General features: G+C 38.6%; 1 protein-coding gene across 1 annotated transcript in view; it reads right to left on the bottom strand.

The window, feature by feature from the left end:
- Positions 1-18,163, bottom strand: part of LOC128215488 (uncharacterized) — a 39,526-nt gene extending 21,363 nt beyond the window's left edge. Inside the window, exon 1 of the mRNA XM_052922170.1 lies at positions 18,032-18,163. Within this exon, the coding sequence (XP_052778130.1) occupies positions 18,032-18,163 (132 nt within the window). The remainder of the gene's footprint in view (positions 1-18,031) is intronic.
- Positions 18,164-23,004: the final 4,841 nt, after the last annotated feature.

Here is a 23,004-nt window from a genome sequence, read left to right as displayed (position 1 = left end):
TCTGGGATGTTTTGTCTACCTAGTCAAAAATCATGTGGGAGGATTTGTCCATGGGATGTTTTGTCCTACATTTCCTTTTGAGATATATGACCAGGGTAGTTCAAATAGTTCATGCACATTTTACATGATTTTTTTTTTTCTGTTGCAATTCGGAGTTATTTATTTTATGGTTAGGATGAATATTATACCGCACCTAATTCTGTAAATCTGGAGTGTATCTATTGATATTAGATAAGTAACAAACTACTAAACAAGATGCCAATGCCGCAACACCGCACTAAAGCCTTATTTTTTATTTGGCATTGCAATTTTGCAAACTGATAAGTACTTGTTTACCATTCAATTATGGGAGTTTATGTGTAGATAGGGGAGATAATCCCTGTCTGAGACTGCAACCTTGGTGCACATAGCCAACATGTGTAATTAAGGAAGAGCGGTTCAGATTGTAATAAACACAACGTTTAGTCAATCCCTCAAAAATACTGTTGTATAATAAGAAATGTATTATACAAGATCCTGTTTATTGGTAAGTCACATTGCTAGTAGACACGTTCTTATGCCAAATTTTATAACTGCTAGATATAGAGAATATTCAAGGTCGGTCATTCAATACGTAATTTGATATACACATGTTTTCTAATATTTATAAATAGAGGTAGGGACATGGGTCTTGCTCGCAACACGTTGCTTGGTATGTCCAACACATGTGGCAAGTTATTTTCAAATCCGTCTATACAAGAGAAAGTTACAGCCTGGACACGACAACCTATACTCTATGTCCTGATATGCAGCATTCTATTGTGAACAAACACTAAGTGTGACCTTGACCTTAGAGGTAGGGACACAGAATTTGCATGTTAAAAGTCGTCATTGTATTTCTAACACGTGTGGCATAGTATTTTAAAATCTGTCTATACAAGAGAAAGTTACAGCCTGGACACGACCCCCTATACTCTATGTCCTGATATGCAGCATTCTATTGTGAACAAACACTAAGTGTGACCTTGACTCTAGAGATAGGGACACAGGATTTGCACACTACATGTTGCTTGGTATGTCCAACACATGTGGCAAAATATTTTAAAATCTGTCCATACAAGAGAAAGTTACAGCCCAGACATGACCACCTATACCCTTATGTCCTTATATGAAGCATTCCATTGTAAAAAAACACTAAGTGTGACCTTGACCTTAGAGGTAGGGACACCTGTGTTGCATGTGACACACTTTCTTGATAATTTTATGTCCAACACATGTGGTAAGTAATTTCTAAATCTGCCCATACAAGAGAAAGTAACAACCCAGACATGATCACCTATACTCTATGTCCTGATATACTGCATTCAATTTTGAGTAAACACTAAGTGTGACCTTCACCTGAGAGGTAGGGATACAGGTCTTGCACACCTAAAACAAGCCTTAGTCAGAGCAAGTAGAGACACTTTTATGCTTTAGAAATAAATTGATTAAGAGATTATTACATGAGTGTCGATCTTTCAATACAAATATGTTATTTATAAACAAGAATTGTAATATTTAGAAAAAAACAAACATTGGTGATACTAGAAAATAAAAACAAACTGTAATCCAATCCATATACCACTGTCCAACACAGTTAATATAATGTCGGAAGATGTAAAAAACACATTCGGCATTTGTTCAGTACTTTTTTTAACATCAATTTTGTTCACTTTTAAATCTGTATGGCCCTGCAAGTTTAATCGATATACTTGTGACTTGCATTATATCTTATAAGATTATTAGACACAGCCCGAAGGCTGTGTCTGTAGGGATACAGGTTTACAATTTACAAAGGATAAGGGTCTATGAATAACACATTTTTTTAAACTTTCCTTTTCATTTAGACTGGGTGCTGGTCAGATGCAGTTGTTATTTCCCTTTGCCAATTGCTATAGTACATTTTCATATTATGAATGCTTAAACTTATGTTTCACCCTCATTCCAATTATATATTCACACTTAAACATTTTTAGCTTGCATCTTTGATGTCTTGCATCATAATTTGTCTAGCAGATAACAGCTTCAGTTGTACTAAAATGTTTTATTCAACAATATACACACATCATTAAAATTGGTTACCAATTTTTGAAGTTTGAATAGCGGTATACATCTCCTACACAATTGTATTGTTTACAAATTAGAGAGTTTTAACCAAAAAATGGACATTGAATGCTACAGGAAACAACTAAGCAAATTTATAAATAATTTTTGTTCATCGTAATTCTAAATGTTGTTCATTATTGAGTGTAGTCCCGATCATTGAGACGCTCGAATATGATCCGAGTTTTACTTTCCATTTATATTTTAGTAAATATGTATCTATAAAATGAAATGAAATGGACAAATTAAAAGCAAGAAACAACATTTGTTTTCTTTTAATTGATTTTTCTGTTAAGGTACATAATGACAGTCTTATTTAAAGATGAAAATGGCCAATATTACGACCAACGCACAAAGTACATGAACGATATATGTATACACAAACTTGTCTTCCCGAAAACCAATTCAAGTTATTCGAGTAATCGAGTACCTGAGTACTCGATCGGAAGATTGTCAGAGTACTCGATTACCAATTTTACTACTCATTTGCCATCCCTAATAATTATATTGATAACAGTAAATACTTTGACTGAAATGATTTATTAAAATGAATAGCATTGTCATTCATCCACATAGTAGTTATTGCAAGAACGCTTATTGTATCAGTACTTGTTACCATTCCGTTATGAGAGTTCATGCGGACAGACTGACGGACAGGGCAAAAACAATATGTCTAAGACTGCAACCTTGGTCCACATAGCCCACACAGCCAGGGACAATAAATCCAGTCTGAGTCTGCAACCCTGGTCCACATAGCCCACACAGCCTGGGTAAATAATTCCTGTCTGAGAGTGCAACCTTGGTCCACATAGCCCACGCAGTCAGGGAAGACAAATCCTGTCTGAGAGTGCAACCTTGGTCCACATGGCCCACATAGTCAGGGAAGACAAATCCTGTCTGAGAGCGCAATCTTTGTCCACATAGCCCACACAGCCTGGGTAAATAATTCCTGTCTGAGAGTGCAACCTTGGTCCACATAGCCCACACAGTCAGGGAAGACAAATCCTGTCTGAGAGTGCAACCTTGGTCCACATAGCCCACACAGTCAGGGAAGACAAATCCTATCTGAGCCTGCAACCTTGGTCCACATAGCCCACACAGTCAGGGAAGACAAATCCTATCTGAGCCTGCAACCTTGGTCCACATAGCCCACACAGTCAGGGAAGACAAATCCTGTCTGAGAGTGCAACCTTGGTCCACATAGCCCACACAGTCAGGGAAGACAAATCCTATCTGAGACTGCAACCTTGGCCCACATAGCCCACATAGTCAGGGAAGACAATTCCTGTCTGAGAGTGCAATCTTTGTCCACATAGCCCACACAGTCAGGGAAGACAAATCCAGTCTGAGAGTGCAACCTTGGTCCACATAGCCCACACAGTCAGGGGAAACAAATCCTGTCTGACACTGCAACCTTGATCCACATAGCCCACATAGTCAGGGAAGACAAATCCTGTCTGAGAGTGCAACCTTGGTCCACATAGCCCACACAGTCAGGGAAGACAAATCCTATCTGAGACTGAAACCTTGGTCCACATAGCCAACCCAGTCAGGGAAAAATTATTGCTGTCTGAGGCAGCAACCTTCGTACACATAGCCAACCCAGTTAGGGAAAAATTATTGCTCTCTGAGGCAGCAACGTTGGTACACATAGCCCACACAGTCAGGGGATATAATTCCTGTATGAAACTGCAACCTTGGTGCACATAGCCCACACAGTCAGGGGAGATAATTCCTGTCTGAGATTGCAACCTTGGTGCACATAGCCGACAGTCAGGGGAGATAATTCCTGTCTGAGAAAACAACCTTGATGCGCATATCCCGCAGAGTAAGGGGTGCTAATTCCTGTCTAAGACTGGAATTATGGTGCTCAAAGCCCACACAGTAAGGGGAGATAATTTCTGTCTGAGATTGCAACCTTGGTGCACATAGCCCACACAGTCAGGGGAAATCATTCCTGTCTGAGACAGCAACCTTGGTGTGCATAGCCCGCAAAGTTAGGGGAGATAATTCCTGTCTTAGACTGCAACCTTGGTGCATTTATATAATAGCCCAAATGCATTTTCAGATTGTAAACAAAACATTTTGGTCATCCTTCAAAAGCACTGTTGTATAAAAAGAAACGAGTTATACAACATCCTGTTCACTGGTAAGTCACAGTGCTAGAAGACAGGCTTTTATAACTCATTTTAAAACTGCTAGTTATAAAGAATATAACATGAGTTTGGTCATTCAACATGGACTTTATTACTCAAGTTTTCTATTATTTATAAAAACAAGCCTTGAAAGCCTGGCAAATATGCTTTTGTATGCTAATATAGCTTATAGATAAAACATGATTAGTCATAGTCGATTATCCTTTGCGGGTGTTTTTATTCACCTTGAACAAATAATGAGGAGGATTTTTTCACCGATACAAAAAGTAGCAGGAGGTGTTTTGTCTTGGGGGTTGTTCTGTCAGGGAGGTGTCTTGTCTGGGGGTTGTTCTGTCAGGGAGGTGTTCTGCCTGGGGAGGGGGGTGTTCTGTCAGGGACATGTTTTGTCTGGGGGTAGTTCTGTCAGGGAGGTGTTTTGTCTGGGGGTTGTTCTGCCAGGGAGGTGTTTTGTCTGGGGTAGTTCTGTCAGGGAGGTGTTTTGTCTGGGGGGTTGTTCTGCCAAGGAGGTGTTTTGTCTGGGGGTTGTTCTGTCAGGGAGGTGTTTTGTCTGGGGGTTGTTCTGTCAGGGACATGTTTTGTCTGGGGGTAGTTCTGTCAGGGAGGTGTTTTGTCTGGGGGTTGTTCTGTCCGGGAGGTTTTTGTCTGGGGGTTGTTCTGTCAGGGAGGTGTTTTGTCTGGGGGTTGTTCTGCCAGGGAGGTGTTTTGTCTGGGGTAGTTCTGTCAGGGAGGTGTTTTGTCTGGGGATTGTTCTGTCAGGGAGGTGTTTTGTCTGGTGGTAGTTCTGTCAGGGGGGGTGTTTTGTCTGGGGGTTGTTCTGTCAGGGAGGTGTTTTGTCTTGGGATTGTTCTGTCAGGGAGGTGTTTTTTCTGGGGATTGTTCTGTCAGGGAGGTGTTTTGTCTGGGGGTTGTTCTGTCAGGGAGGTGTTTTGTCTGGGGGTTGTTCTGTCAGGGAGGTGTTTTGTCTGGGGGTTGTTCTGTCAGGGGGGTGTTTTGTCTGGGGGTTGTTCTGTCAGGGGGGGGGGGGGGGGGTTGCGTGTGGGGGGTATTCTGTCAGGATCCCACTTATTCAATGTATGAATGTCAAGGTTGTGTGTTGAAATCAAATGAAACTGTTTGAAAATATGAGTCTGACTGTTCTAGTTTGGTACAAAATTGAAATGTTAAGTTGTTTGCTTTACTGACAGGCGCCTTTTGCCAAATTTATTTGCAAACATTAGCTGGTATTGGGTGTAAGAATTGACAAGTGGTACAGGATTGTCCGCCCCTTTCCTAAAGAGCCCCACCTGAGGGACCTGTCATCGGATTTAGTCTTAATTACTTTGGTTTTCTTCTTTATTCGTTTTAATCTGGGGCCTAAATTAAAGTAAATCCTCAGTTTTTAATGATTTGACAATCTTATGCCTTGAACATCTGCCAGTAGGCCCCTTCTTTTAAAAGTCACTTGTCTGTATAATTATAATAATAATGTAAGATACCTAAAAAGTATTGGATTAGGCATCACTTCCTTATTTCATGTCTTATATTCCTTGATTAAATTAAGTAAACTGTAATTATTTATAACTTGTTTATATTGAAAACTATAATTTTGATATGACTTGGAATGATCCAAAATATTGATAACCATTAATAATTTGACTGAAGTACTGAAAAGAGATTCATAATATAAAGGGGTCTTCTGACAGAAGTCACAGGAACAGGCTTTGTTTCCAAAACTGTCCACCTAGTCCATTTGTTTCCCTTTAGCTTTAAAGAATAGAAAGAAAGTCAAATTTCAGAATAGGTTACAAAAGGGCACCATCCAAGGAACATCCCAGTGAAGTTTCATCTAAATTGGCAAGGCAGATAAGGAGAAGAAATTGAAAGGATGGTGGGCAATGGGAAAAGCTCACCCTAACACTACATGAATAAATATGGAGGGTAAGGCTGTTATTTTAACTATTTCAAGTTTCATTTCAATCTCTTAAGAACTTTCCAAGAAAAGGCCCAGGCTGAACTTCCTTTTATTGCCACCTATCCATATTTCCGGTGTCATTTCAATCCCTTCAGAATTTTCCAACATATGGCCTGGACAAGCACCCATTTTCAAATGACAGTGCTGAAAGCATTGAAAGACTGTAAGTGTGACAAGCCTGGTTTTATTTTTTTTAAATATAAACTTCTTTAAGAGTTTTTTTATACTTTAGACAGGAAATCATTATGATAATCACAATCAATAGAAAAATAAGCTACTTAAGCCTGTTAAGCTTAAGAAGTATCGAGAAATTGGGGCCAGATTCTCTTTAAAAAATGCATTTTTATGTAAGCACACTTGTTACACTCAATATTACTACGTTCATTGTTTCTGACATGACACGGTCACTATGTTTAATTGATAGGGGCCTATTAATTTAAGGAACACGTGTAGTCGTGAAGTAAGGGTCCGGAGGCCCTTAAACAGACAAACGTTTGACAGGGATCGATTTTTTATTTTGAATTACAACTGTTACTGAAAAAAAACTTTCTGTAATGACTTCATGGTTTTACAGTGTTTTTATGACCAACATAATGATTTTATTACTCTCAATAATTATATTCACCTGTTGGAATCATAATTTCCCCTTTAATGAATACATAGGTGCAGAAGATAACTTCCGTCTGCTGCGCTATTTCAGTGGAGTGTGGTTGAGTTGGTTCGGATGCTGAGGTCGGAACCATACACAGAATCTCTGACCAATTCCAACCAGTTCGTTCTTCTGTAATATGCGTGCTTGACCTTTCATTTAACATGGACAAACGAGATATAGATCTAGATTTATGTCATGATTATTTAGTGGCGATCAGGTTGCCTACCCACGAAACAATAAGTTCGACTTCTGGCTCGAACCTATTAATGCATACCTTACATTTGTATAATTTAGTTGTACGATAATAATGCCATTTTTGTGTATGGTAAGGTTACATATTGTTCAAAACTGGAAGAGTAGGTACGCTTTTTTATTTGTATTTCAATTGTATAAGCTTTATGTATGGACCTTATATTCATTACTTATTATTCAACAGGGTATATAAAGGGTAGGGTCGGCGCCTATTATGGACATATATGGAATCAAGGTCGAATAGTTGATAATGTTATTGCTGGATGTTCCAGAAATAAGTATAAGTCAACTTTCTTTCAGCATATTTCAGCTATAATCGGAAAATGTGAGGAAACTGTTTAATAAGATCTAACAATGGCGCAAGGTTGATCATGTCATTTAGCTTTAGTTGGAAAATGCGCTGACGACTGTTTTAATGTTAATTCAAAATTAGATCTTAAGGATGGCTCAATGCTGAAAGTCATTTATTGATGACTGTTTTAATGTTAATTAAAAATTAGATCTTTAGGATGGCATAAGGCTGACAATACCATTTAGCTTTACTTGGAAATGCGCAGAAGACTGTTCAAATGATAATTCAAAGATGGCACAAAGCTGAAAACGTCATTTAGCTATTCTCGAAAATGCGCAGACGACTCTTCAAATGATCATTCGAAATAAGACCTTCAGTATGGCGCAAGGCTGAACACGTTTTTTTAAAACTATAATAGGACAATGTATGAAGAACTGTCTTGATGATGCTTCAAAATCAGATCTATTTAAACGGCGAGACATCTCAGATTGTAGTATTTCCAAAGCTGATTTTTTTTATTAAATATGATGAAACAGACCCTCCTTGCACAGAGAATTTAAGATACACAACTAAATTTAATGTTTTCCTAATTTACGCTATTAAATGACTGGCTTTTAAACAACGAAATTCATACGATATTTACTTAAATCTTAACTCAAGACGCAGTTAGCCAGTTCCCCCCCCCCCCCCCCCCCCCCCAATTTCAATTTAAACGAACATTTCACAAGCTTTGATAAACATGATGAGTTAAGTTAGAAGTAAACATTACAACCGCGGGCAATAATGGGACGTTCAGCGTATATTTACAATCAATAGAAACATAAAAAACGTATATTAAGCAATACAATAAATGTTAAACCGTCAGCTGCATTTTTTGCGTCGGTGGTATAAGCTGAATGCATTCGCTATGGCTCACTACTTGTAACGTACTTGACTTCTGCATCTGGGTCGCTACTCGACGAAACTTCCACTGATATCAATTTCATAACTTTTATATAGCAAAGGCAGGCTTGAAATCACTTCCGATGGGTTAAAAGAGGAAGGAGTAGGAGTAGGAGCCGGTTCGGAGAGATGATGATGATGATGATGATGATGATGATGATGACATGAAGATGACATTAAGATGTTGCTGGGATGGTAAGGATGGTGTTGTTATATTTTTTTCTTTTTCTTGTTGCTGTTGCTGCTGCTGCTGCTGCTGCTGTGCTGCTGTTGCTGCTGCTAGTGATGGTGTTGGTTGTGGTGGAGGTATATAAGAAGGAGAAGGAATATGAAAATGAAATATGAATTATAATTGCAAATAATAATTAACTCTCCATAATTGACATGCGCAAACATATTAACCGCAGACGACATGATTTTGTGTATCATAAGGAAATACATGTCAAATCTCCACTTGCCAAATCACCATTCTTATGAAATTCATACTTAAAAGCATGTTTTCATGAATGAGAAATGAGAAAAGTACAAAGAGCTGTTTCATGTTTTGATTGTTGAAAGTGTTTGAATATGTTGTATGCGATCAAAGGAGTAGGTTAGGAAGGCGCATTTTCAGCCCCGAAAATTCACCAAGAATAAGAACTAAACTTTGGTGCTTGAGTCTATATAATGGTCATATATGGGTCTGGTGTAAATAATTCTAAACAATAAGTATTCTATTTCACCAAATAATTTGCATAACCTGATACAAAACAGGTTGAGAAGGTGAACAATGGCGTGTCAACCTCATAATTGGCATGTAAAACGCTAAACCTAGGCAAATGTGAACGCTGGTGAAGGATGCGGCCACTTTGAAAATACAACAAAACAGTTCTGGAGGACTGGAATTTATTGGCGCACGTGTCTAGTCATTTTACGGTCACGTGTCGATAATGGTGACACGTGCTAGAAAGTCTGTTACTACCAATACAAGGTCATACACGTTCTCAAAGTGGTCAAAAGTAAGCGTATGTGTGTCACATCCAAAACATCTCCAGTCCTACGGGGTTTTTTCTCCCAGTAATTTGGCCTAAATGTTCACAGCTGCGTCAATTTAAGGTCAAGGTCGAACTAAGAGGTCAGCAGTTAGAGTTCCATCATCAATTACACACAACTGACCAATTCCGTACTCGCCATACATAGGTCAAAAGTTGGTATCATACGATTCTTGAGTTCGTGTCCATTCCTTTACTCTAGATATTAGCACATTCAACATTTTGGGACGACATGCACAGAGCATGCTTCTGCTGTAGGTGAAGGGTTCAAGGTCAAGTCAAGGGTCCAATGTCAAGTCAATGGTTCAAGGTCAAGTCAATGGTTCAAAGTCAAGTCAAGGGTTCAAGGTCAAGTCAAGGATACTATGTCAAAATCGAGGGTCCAAAGTGAAGTCAAGGGTTCAATGTCAGGTCAAGGGTCCAAGGTCAAGACGGGTTCAAGGTCAAGTCAAGGGTTCAAGGTCAATTACTATTTTCAATGTCCGCTCTACCGCTGGTATGGTTAACAAAAATATCTTTCTTCTCAAGCCATTCAACTGGTGGTTATAACTTATTACCATGTAATGATTTATTCACATATATTACAGTTTTAGTTCATTTTACATTCTTACACAACCATTGATAAAGTTTTTCTTTAAGTACAAATTATTAAACTTTTAAAGTGTTGTACTTATACTATTGCTGTAACAATAATTTCCTTGTTGATGAGTAACAAGAATGAATAACCGGAAGTTTTCTACAGTATGTTGGGTAAAGTTATGTTTTCTGGCGCCTAAATATAGCACAGTATAAATACTGAAGTAAACAGTGCGGTTTCAGTATTTTGAGAAACTATCATGTAGCGTTCACATCGCTGTACAATGTCTGGTATTACTAAGCATGTAGTTTATATAAATAATAGCTAACAAGACTCGAGTCATGTCAACAGTGTCGATTAGGTACATTTGAGTCGAGCTATAAAACTAATCAATCGCTGATTAAAAATTAAACAATAGCTTTTTTCTGTTTAAAATATTTCAAGTATTTGAATTTAAATTACTTCAGATATCCAGTGTTAGATACGATACAATCAGATGTTTATAAATACAAAATGCAGCTTGTATTAACATTTGCATGTCTATCAGATTATAAAGAAGTTATAAGATACACATAAAATTTCCATATATATTGTAACGTAAATGCCTTATTTGAAGTCTTCAGAACTGGAATTAAACTTGCACTGTCATAATAAGCTAATCAAGTAATACTTAATACGCATCATCTTACGAGGGAAATTTTGTGAATTTTTTCTGTAATTGTAGACTCTAGTTTGCGTATGGGAAAGTGAACTATTTATGCTTACATCATAGATACCATGACAGTTTAAGGAGCGAGGGATCAGTATAGAAAATAAATGCGCTCAACTTGGGTCGACCCGAATGAAATGGGGTGCATTAAATGGTCCGACATGTATAATTATATAATAACTAGACCATTGGGTATGGTATTTATAGACGATGGAGTGATTCATGCCCGCAACTCACCTCGTCGGTCGCCGGTACGAGCCCCAAAATGGGTTCATGACCTCTTAAAAATACCAATGTTGTTTCTACATATAAATCGTGCTGTATTCGTACATATCAGATTCTGCCTTATCGTCCCAAAATATATTAAAAACAATCATTCAAAGTGTATGCGAAGCAAGACGTCTGACTTGTATTGTGCTGGTTTTTACAATTAAGGTATTACAATGAAATCGCAATTACAATCTAAAAGCCCTGCTCTGAATTAAGGACAGAACAAAAAAGAACGGAACCGAACAGAACAGACGTTTATTAAGCATTCTACATAAGTACATTGTCTTAACACATGGAATTATTTTTTTATATGCCAAGTGTGTTGTAAATGCGAAAATCCCCCATTCATTTTGTATTATATCAGTAGGGAATATACATTATAGTATTGTTGTATGGGATATCAAAATATGTATGTTTATAACGCAATTATGTTGCAGTATGGTAAACAGACTGGTTAAGGTGATGCACATAATTAAGATTAATTATAATAAAGTGGTTCTTTAACTTAATGAAAGAGAATTTTCAGCTCAAATAATAGCTTATTTCGACTGAAGTAAGCGATGGGGGTATTTAACTGTGGTTAGACGCAAACTACCAAACTCCTGTCATTCAAACTCCTAATTGAAACATTGTTTATCATGAATTGTTTGCACTGGCGATGAAACTAAGCGCACACTGATTAGCTGTGAGTTTATTTCATAAATGATGCAGCATTTTATCAATGGAGCTGGTATATATACCCGATATTTTTAGAATCGAAACTACCACTGCATCTTTAATCGCATTGACGTCATAGCAACCTTTTAAGCGAAAAAATAAGATCGGAGTTTTCCTTAAATCGTGACTTTGTGAATACTGGAATACCTAAAATACAAACTTGCTTTTAAACTCCACATTTTAAACTCGCCTAGTGAAAGGTTACACTTTTATAAAAAAAATAAGTCGCTTTAGTTTTTCACTTGTTCTTACAAATTCAGATAAACTCTGTGGTTATAATGTTTATTTCCTAATTTTATTATTTTATTTTTTTCCTGTTTGAAATACAGGTTTAAATGTTTAAATTAAACGACAGCTGTATTGATTTGACATCGCCATGTTCTGTTTTGAGGTCAGTTCAGAACATGTCGGTTGTATAACACGAACTCTTGCAAAAGCAACCCAATGTACAATCATCCAAAGATACAAGCAGCTAACTGGATGGGTCCAACGCCTCCACGCGAATAATTTTTGGATGATCAACGTTCGTGCCCTCTTAAGTCAACCAAATTGAGCATCTCATTAAAATGATAGCTTACTGGATGGTATGAACGCTTCCGCGAATGCTTAATTTAAAATTCTTCGTTCATTCAGTCTTATAGTCTTAAGTGAAGCAAATGGACCATGCCATATAAGTAATAGCTTACTGGATGGTCTTAACGCCCCCCCCCCCCCCCGCGAATGCTTAAGTTGATGTTCTTAGTTCATTCAGTCTAAAGTCAACCAAAATGGACCCTCTCATTTTAGTACTTGCTTAATGTATGGTCTTAGCGATTCTTCGAATGCTTAAAGATGCACTCTTACTCCCAAATAAGCTTTACCACAATTTAATCAATTGTTTTGATATACAAACAAGAATAAATACATGTCGAAAACAACGGTTTTTATTAAGGATACCGTGTTTAATTTGAATGAAAAGTGTAGAAAACACGGTATTTCTAACCTTATGAGACGATAGTAGATCACAGTAAATATTTAGCACAAACCAGACATTTAATATTTTTGCGTTTCAGCTATTAATACACGGTTACAATTTTCTTATCAGTATTGAATTTTTCATAAATGCATTATTTAGTATGTAGTTAAAGGGTTAAAGGTTTATAAATCAAAAGCTATGTTTGTTACATGTGTATATTGACTTTGAATAAGAGTGTCACTTTAATTGGTGACCTTCGTTCATTCCGTCTTATGTCAACCAAATGGACCATCTCGTTAAGTAAGGCTCTCAATATACAAATAAGGCTAATTCATCTCAAAACTCGCATGACAACATCAAAGCTGTTTCTCTCACGATTCTTACTCAACATTCCTGGATCACCATACTGGAACTTTGTAAACATTCAGTAGGTCAAGCGAGGGAGTGAGATCTGAAATCTGCACCGACGCAATACCGGATTAGTTGTAAATCTTGTCATTGCACTTAACATTCTGTTTGCAAATTATTTTGTTCATGTCGGAAATTTGTAAGCGAGCAGCTGCGCGCTTGGTGGCGCATGAATAACAATTTAAAATAAAATTGTCCCACGAAAATACGTCTAATTTATCACTCTTATAATGATGTTGCAGATATGTTTTGCAATATATTTATATTACGTCCATTGTATAATAATATGCGAATCATAATACAATTTCAGTATTTCTGGTTTTCCGTGGAGAAAACAGTTACGTATTAAACTGGGCGCACTTTTTTGTTCACAAAAGTAAATATTACACAAAATAATCAAAGTGAAGTTCCCTTTTTCAGGATTCTTCTTTTAATTTGTTTACTTATGCACATTTATGAGAAGGAGACCATTTACATAAGTATGAAGGACATGATTATAGCCCTGTCCTAAATCCCCCCTGACCTCGTTTGACGTACCAAAGAGCTTCACGAGATTCACCCGAAAATAGCCTCCTTCAACAAAAACAAAAATGCCATTGATAAAACTTGTTTGATTTTGGAGATCGATTTGTTTGATCAAGAAAATCTGAACGGTGTCAAGATACTCCCCCGCAAGAGCGTCACTTCGGGTGTTTCCGTTGATATCCGTTTTCCGGATATTAAAAGTACGAAAGCGCTGGTGGATTTTTGTGGTTTATGTCTCACCGTTTACTATTGAAGAGACTGTCGTCAAAATAAGGTAAAGCGTTCAACTGTGCACGTACAAATATGCTGATAATAAATGAATAACATTTAGATAGTTGCCAACTCGAGGTGAAGACAGCTTTTGAGAAGATGATTTGCATAAGTTAACATACCTTTACAAATGACGCAAGTAAAGAGAGCGGCGCGACTGTTTCGCTAATAAATCACCGTACAATTGATAAAAACATGCATAACCACGCATAGAAAACCAAGCCAAGAACGATGTTCACTAGATATGCCCTTACATGGAAACGTACAAAATGCAAATACTAATAAATAATTGGAAACGCTGAAGTTGAAAAGTCTGACCCTAACCATAACCCCTCAGTAACCCTAACCACCGAAACGCTGGGAAGGGCCTCAATGCACTATTTACTTTAATATCAATGATTGCTATCGCATTCAAGTGTTTTGACATAAACATATCGAATACTGACGGGGGCGTCTTGTCCTTTGACCTTGAGATGAAGGTAAGGGGCAGGGGGTCAGCACACCTCCGTGGGGAATTTTGAGGCCCTTTGTGGCGTAAGGCAAGCGATAAGTGTAGAATGCTTTGGAAGTTAAATGTAAGATTGACCACTTGAAGGACCTTGCTATACGTCACATTACGCAAAAACCTTTTGCATAGGGGATAGTTACGTCTAATACGCATAGGTGGCAGTGTCTACCAGGTGTTATGAATTACTATTTTTGTATATTGTTGTAAAACAAAGATGATTTCAGCGTTCCGGGTAGATACAGCCACCTTTGGCCTAACGTTCATGACTGGAGTAACTGTTGGATATTTAGCTTCGATTATTTGAATAAAGATATTGCTGTACCGCTCAACGCTGTAATTCTCTCGTCGAGTTCTTGTAAGTGCTTATACGTTGTGCATCATTCATTTCTTAATTGTTCAACCTCAACTTAACCTCTCACCCGATAGGATTGTTGGTTCGATCTCCACCATGGTACATTCTCAATGGATGAACCATATGGCTGTCCCAGAAGTGTACATTATATTATTTGGACAAAATGGAGACACAATGCAATTTGTGGCGGGCGGTTTTAAAATTGTTGCTATCTCATGTGTGGAAGGACTAATGTCTGCAAATGAAACAAGGCATTTAAAAAACTTCACATTCTCATCAAAAAACATCTTAACTTTTTCCCCCAATTGTTAGCATCTAACAAACACATCATAACATTGCACCGGTTTCTGTTTACTTGTAAACATTGAGGCCACAATTCTATCCTGTATTTGCCACTTTACACTCGATGCGTATTTGGTGGATGGAATGCGAAAGTGATTTATCTTAAATAAAATCAATCGGATGTTTTATTCAGTTTTGAACTTATTTTTTAACTGCATGTTTGCAAGTGGACCAGGGTTTGGTTGCTGACTGCACATTTTACAAACGGTTGTTAAACAAACCACTAAAAAAACTTGAACTCTTCAATCACATTGGGTGCGTTTAAACTCGTTGCTGAATTGGGTGCGTGTAAAAGGATTGGACGCGCGTCTACAATTAAAAAAAGAAGTAATATCGTTCGAGAATAAATTCCAAACAGCAAGCCTCATGCTTGCTTATTCATCCTTTCGCATACAGGATGGTCTTGTCAAAGTTAAAGCAATGCCGTGCTAAAAGTTGTTAAAGTATTATACATGGGTAGAATTAGCACATACATATACGGTATACTGTAGAATTGTTTCATGTTTAAGAGATCTATATCAGTGTCCTTTGTTCCACAAATGAACATTTATCTGCACGATGCACGTCAACCGCCCATTACTCATGATTATAGGCATCACCCAGAGGTAAATAGGAAACTGAAATCTAAAAAATACTAATATTATATTAGGTTTGATTTTCAAAACCAGGATTTTTGTTAATTTTTGCTGGTCATCGGTCTTTTTTACGTAGGCAAGATTGTATATAGGGATTATTAGAGTTATGTCAATGCGTACACATACAGTAAAACATATTTGATACATAGGCATTGGTCATCCAAAAATCAATCACATTCTAAAAGTGTAAGGAGAGTACAATTAAATCATAGATGTTTATCCTGTAACTATGCTATTTTTTCTTGAAAATAAAGCTTTAAATACACGCATCGCTAGTTCTATTTATTTCTATTTTGAGTAAAATAATTCTAAGAAAGTTATGCATGTTATCATATTATTGACATCTTACCATTTTATTAACGTATTAAAGCTACAACCTCGAACAATACAAATCATCGAGGCACAAAATACCACACACTTGATCCAACCATCAACTCTAAACACCATGATAGTCTGCCTTTTTTGTGTCAGAACCATGCACGACCTCTTAGGTTGGAGGCGGACACATATACAACTAGACACAGCGCGGGGATATTTTCAGAATAAAGTGTCGGAAAAGAGATACAATACCTGTCTGTTTTAAAAACGATTCTCAATCATTATCAAATGTTTAATTACAATTACTACGCCCAAAACTGTAATTGACTAACGTTTTGGATTTTCTTTGACCAGAACCTACTTCGGAGCAACCGTTTATGGTATGAGATGGTCTATAAATTACGATATTCACCCATTATCAAATGTTTAACTTAAATTATAAACTTCAGTCTTTAAATGTGTATCGTCGTTGTTATCTTTGACAGAGACCCTGCCACGGATAATCCCACATCAAACATAGTTAATCTACCGACCCGATTACCTGACCTAGATGAATGATCTTTGGGTCAATACTGCTATCCTCTCACTTAATCTCTGTTCAAGCTCTTCAATGAATGAATTGTCACATAGTAAAACTTTTCTCGCTCATATAGTTAAGCTTGTGGAGTAACATACCACAACATTTGGGCTATAATATTCTGGTGTGATGGTGGGGATAGGGTGGTGGTGGTGGTGGTGATGGTGGTGATGGTGATGGTGGTGGGGATAGGGTGGTGGTGGTGGTGGTGGTGGTGATGATGGTAGTGATGGTGATGGTGGGGATAGGGTGGTGGTGGTGGTGGTGGTGGTGGTGTGGTGGTGATGGTGATGGTGGTGGGGATAGGGTGGTGGTGGTGGTGGTGGTGGTGGTGGTGATGATGATGGTGGGGATAGGGTGGTGGTGGTGGTGGTGGTGATGGTGGTGTGATGGTGGGGATAGGGTGGTGGTGGTGGTGGTGGTGGTGTTTGGGATAGGGTGGTGGTGGTGGTGGTGGTGGGGATAGGGCGGTGTTGAGGTGGTGGGGATAGGGTGGTGGTGGTGGTGGTGGGGATAGTGTGGTGGTGGTGGTGGTGGTGGTGGTGGTGGGGATAGGGTGGTGGTAGTGGTGGTGGTGGTGGTGGGGATAGGGTGGTGGTAGTGGTGGTGGTGGGGATAGGGTGGTGGTAGTGGTGGTGGTGGTGGTGGGGATAGGGTGGTGGTAGTGGTGGTGGTGGTGGTGGTGGTGATAGGGTGGTGGTGGTGGTGGTGGTGGTGTGGTGGGGATAGGGTGGTGGTGGTGGTGGTGGTGGGGATAGGGTGGTGGTGGTGGTGGGGATAAGGTGGTGGTATAAGATAGAACCTTGTATAAGATAGAACGTCAACACAAGTATTTCAGCCAAAATGATATCTAAACCTTACACCAGCGTGAGAAGGGGAGAAAGAGTCGTCAGCCCGACTTCACCTTCACCATCGCTTACAATGCATCGCCCCAAAGTGTGGCTCACTTTGTTGATGTAAATTGGTTGAATGCGTCGAATTACTTAAATATTCATGTGTTGTACTTGAACGTGATTGCACAATCTGAATATATTTGCTGTGGAATATACAAATCTATTGTTGCAAATATGTATAATAAATCGGATTGCCTTTTTCTGTAATTCTCAATTTCCATGACACATGCAGGACACTTACTAGTAATTAATTAATACTGGTTTCGTCTTGAATTTGGCTCAGCAAACCTTACACAATTGAGCTTAACAATTCTCCAATAACGTAAGGTTCGCGTGTGATTATTTGAGCGGCGCTTCATATATCACATGTGATGGAGGATATAACATTGTAATTTCGTTTCAAGGCCACAAAATCACACAAAAATACTTGCAAAACTAGGTTATACATCTCATTTACTACATAACAGGATAGCATGATACAAAACAGTTTGTATTCATCAACGTTTTGTAACAACCACGGTTGTGTTTGTATTTGATATGGTCTTCATATATGCATCAAAGATCGAAAGAGTCCAGACCTCCATTGGATAGAGTTGATACCCACCACGGACGGGGTCGAGACCACCACGGACGGAGTCAACACCCTCCATGAATTGAGTCGATACCCACCATGGATCAGAGCCCAGTCTCCAGTCCGAGTCCAGTTTCATATCCGAGTTCAGTCTTAACTCCGAGACCAGTTTCAAGCCCAGTCTAAAGTCCGAGTCCAGTATCGAGTCTCGAGCACAGTCTCAAGTCCGCGTCTTGTCTCAAACACAGTCTCGCGTCCGAGTCCAGTCTCGAGCACAGACTCAAGTCCGAGTCCAGTCTCAAGTCAGAGTCTATTCTCGAGTCAGAGTCCATTCTCGAGTCATAGTCCAGTTTCAAGTCAGAGCAATTATCAACTTCGAGTCCTTTTTAATGTCCGAGTTCAGTCTCATGTCCGAGTCGGTCTTAACTCAGAGTCCAGTTTAATGACCGAGTCTAGTCTCAAGTCCGAGCCAGTCCCAAGTCCGAGTCTAGTCTCAGGTCCGAGTCAAGTCTCAACTCCGCGTCCAATCTCAAGTCCGGATCCAGTATCAAGTTCATGTCTGATTTCAGATCAGGATCCAGTCTCAAGTCCGGATCCAGTATCAAGTTCATGTCTGATTTCAGATCAGGAGCCAGTCTCAAGTCCGAGTCCAGTCTCAAGTCCGAGATCAGTCCCAAGTCTGAGCCAGTCTCAAGTCTAAGCCAGTATCAAGTCCGAGTCCAGTCTCAAGTCCGAATCCAGTCTCAAGTTCGAGTCCAGTCTCAAGTTCATGTCTGATTTCAGATCAGGGTCCAGTCTCAAGTCGGAGTTCATTCTCAAGACTAAGCAAAGCTTGTTTATAATGACCAAAATTCAACCGAATTGTTTTTTGTTGTTGTTATTCTACAAAAAAACGATATACATGTTCAATGTTTGTGAATTAGGGTTAAACTTTTCATGTTGCCATTAATTTTAGCCAATTTCACCATCAATTTCTGATTGAAGAATCGTTAAAGATTGTGAAACGAAGAGTTTTCAGTCTTAATTCAAATCAGAGACTGTTCGCATGGACTCAGGTTTCTACTCGGAGAAAAGATGCGAGAGTGATGCATCATGTCATTAAATTTTAAAGTCAAGTTCAGTTAATTAATGACCATTCTCATGCAACTTTAAATATCATGCCATTAAAATAAGAGTACAGTCATGTCACCGGGTTAATTATCCAGTCCACTTTTTAAAGAGACGGTGTTATCAGCATATCGTGACACGGGACTTGCCAGGATTAGCTCCGACAGACAAGGATACCGACCGCCGTAATGCTGGAATGTGACACACTTCCAGCAGACCGTCAGTCTTCCTCAGTGGAATTATCCCCATCGTCAGCAACCGCGGTACTTTCTTCCGTTACACTTCATACGTATTGTGTGACAATTGACTGACAAAATCTTGTTTTAATGAATATGCATGAGGCAGGAGAGACAACTCTTCTTCCAATGAATTCGCTTGTTACACTGAAATTTGTTCAATAACTTTTCAGTGCCAGTTGCCTCCGTGGACGTCTTGACTACTGCCAAAATTTGTTGTACTGTGAAGGCGGATTCGGTTCAACTCCGGAAATCGCCAGCATATGTTTCAACCGTAAAGCATCTGGTACTTTGCAGAACCAATGGAAGTGCTTCAATAATTATTCATGATTACGAGATTGTCCTAGCCAATTTGACCATGGTACAAAACGAAGCATGGCGTAGTGTGTATCGGGGGTATCCGACCGGAGCTACGATCGTGTGTTCGTTCATTGACAATGGCAAGGTTGAAAATGTCATCATGAAATGGACATAGGGTATTTCGACATATTGGTTGTTCTATATAAGGTTATGTTTAAAAGTTCCATTTTGTGGCTCTTGTGGTCTAGAGAGTGACGAATCTTCATTATTTATAAGTCTTCTGAAATATCTAACTTAAGCACACTTTTTAAAACGAATGACTGCCGAGTGTTTAATTGACTTAAGCAATATATGACTGGTATTTCTTCAGTGTGAAACAACCAAATTTCAGTAGAAGTATAGTAAAAGTAGCAATAGTAGAAGTAGTAGCGGAAGTAGTAGGAGCAGCAGCATCAGCAGCAGCAGCAGCAGGAGTATTATTATTAATAGTAGAAGTAGTTGCAGAAGTAGCAGCAGCAGCAGCATCAGCAGCAGCAGGAGTGTTATTATTAGTAGTAGAAGTAGTTGCAGAAGTAGTAGCAGCAGCAGCATCAGCAGCAGCAGGAGTATTATTATTAGTAGTAGAAGTAGTTGCAGAAGTAGTTGCAGCAGCAGCATCAGCAGCAGCAGGAGTATTATTATTAGTAGTAGAAGTAGTTGCAGAAGTAGTAGCAGCAGCAGCATCAGCAGCAGCAGGAGTATTATTATTAGTAGTAGAAGTAGTTGCAGAAGTAGTTGCAGCAGCAGCATCAGCAGCAGCAGGAGTATTATTATTAGTAGCAGTAGAAGTAGTTGCAGAAGTAGTTGCAGCAGCAGCATCAGCAGCAGCAGGAGTATTATTATTAGTAGTAGAAGTAGTTGCAGAAGTAGTTGCAGCAGCAGCATCAGCAGCAGCAGGAGTATTATTATTATTAGTAGTAGAAGTAGTTGCAGAAGTAGTTGCAGCAGCAGCATCAGCAGCAGCAGCAGGAGTATTATTATTAGTAGTAGAAGTAGTTGCAGAAGTAGCAGCAGCAGCAACATCAGCAGCAGCAGGAGTATTATTATTAGTAGTAGAAGTAGTTGCAGAAGTAGTTGCAGCAGCAGCATCAGCAGCAGCAGGAGTATTATTATTAGTAGTAGAAGTAGTTGCAGAAGTAGTTGCAGCAGCAGCATCAGCAGCAGCAGGAGTATTATTATTAGTAGTAGTAGAAGTAGTTGCAGAAGTAGTTGCAGCAGCAGCATCAGCAGCAGCAGCAGGAGTATTATTATTAGTAGTAGAAGTAGTTGCAGAAGTAGCAGCAGCAGCAACATCAGCAGCAGCAGGAGTATTATTATTAGTAGTAGTAGAAGTAGTTGCAGAAGTAGTTGCAGCAGCAGCATCAGCAGCAGCAGGAGTATTATTAGTAGTAGTAGAAGTAGTTGCAGAAGTAGCAGCAGCAGCAGCAGCAGCAGGAGTATTATTATTAGTAGTAGTAGAAGTAGTTGCAGAAGTAGTTGCAGCAGCAGCATCAGCAGCAGCAGGAGTATTATTAGTAGTAGTAGAAGTAGTTGCAGAAGTAGCAGCAGCAGCAACATCAGCAGCAGCAGGAGTATTATTAGTAGTAGTAGAAGTAGTTGCAGAAGTAGTAGCAGCAGCAGCATCAGCAGCAGCAGGAGTATTATTATTAGTAGTAGAAGTAGTTGCAGAAGTAGTTGCAGCAGCAGCATCAGCAGCAGCAGGAGTATTATTATTAGTAGTAGAAGTAGTTGCAGAAGTAGTTGCAGCAGCAGCATCAGCAGCAGCAGGAGTATTATTAGTAGTAGTAGAAGTAGTTGCAGAAGTAGCAGCAGCAGCAACATCAGCAGCAGCAGGAGTATTATTAGTAGTAGTAGAAGTAGTTGCAGAAGTAGTAGCAGCAGCAGCATCAGCAGCAGCAGGAGTATTATTATTAGTAGAAGAAGTAGTTGTATAGGTAGCAGGAGTTGTTTTAGTAGCAGTAGTGCTTAAAAGTAAAAAGGCTGTTAAGCCATTTATACCCATATGCATGGTTGTGTATTGAAGTAATGAGATATATTTACGAGAGTTACAATCATAAAGGTTAGAAACGAGATAACTAAAACAAGCATTGAAAAGAAAATAAATGAAACAGATACGTAAAAAGAGAGTTTATTTCGAAGCCGATTTCCATTTTATAAATTTATGACAGTCATCTGACACACTATTTTTTGGCATTATATTCAGAATTCCAGAATTCGGTACATTATTATAAAACTTACGTGCATCAAATTGTCGCTTTAACGTTTTTCAGTAAAAAATGGGTACATTATAAGGAACCAAACACAACTGATGTTATGGTTTGGTTGCAATGGTCAGACCAATTTTTGTACTGATACCAGAGTGTCAGTTGGTCAGGAGGTATTCATATAGAAGACAGTAGCTCGCAGGCGGAAAAGAAATATACTTAAACAGATTTTTTTTTAATATTAATTAGATTTCAAATATGAAAAAAAATACTGAATTCACTGGATATTTTGCTCGAGTTACGTATTGTAGAGTGTCTCGTATTTGATCATCGTATTTGGTAACTAAAAAGACAGAACGTCCAAGAGATATAAACCTATTTCAAACTGTACATGTCTATACTGAATATATAACTGGTAAAAAAAAATGGATAGTGCATTGAAGAAACACACACAAAAAAATTTAAGATATGTTAAAGCATGTTTTAAATAAAAAAACTCATTTTACTGAAATGACTTTTGGATTTAGAAAAGACCAATATTGCGTTTGATGTATGCATTGTTAGGCTGTCATTCATGTTCCCGTTTAGAGCCATTGTCTGAAAGTAAAAGGACGCATTTAGTAGACTAACGCCGGTGCCTGATTGATCAAATAAGTCAACCAGTAAAACAGGATCGCTGCGCACAAAAGCATTTTGGAATTTCAGGTGTATATAATGGGGAAACTTTATATGACAAACTTCAAGCATATCTCTGACATATTCCCTGGCACGGAACTGTATCTAAATCCTAGATAAGTAAACTGTTACATTGTAACGAGCATACAAAGACTATTATAAGTTCTTGTTCCGTTTGATTAATTACAAAAAGGTCCACTTTTGAAGAAAAGAAAAATCAAAACAATTATGTTATATTTTTTTATGAATCTTCTGTTCAATTCAAATTTAAATTTGAAGCGCCAGGCAAGGTTTAACTTTTAAATGCATTTGTAGTATCTTTTAACGTCTTTCTGTATGACGCGACCAGAGATCGAACCCACGACCCCCGCTCCGTAGGCGGACGCTTTAACCAGTAGGCCACGGGGACGGTCTCAAGT

The sequence above is a fragment of the Mya arenaria genome, chromosome 13 (genome assembly GCF_026914265.1).
Source record: "Mya arenaria isolate MELC-2E11 chromosome 13, ASM2691426v1".
Classification (NCBI taxonomy): domain Eukaryota; kingdom Metazoa; phylum Mollusca; class Bivalvia; order Myida; family Myidae; genus Mya; species Mya arenaria.
Note: the sequence above shows the minus strand (reverse complement) of the source record. Positions and strands in the feature narration are given on the sequence as shown.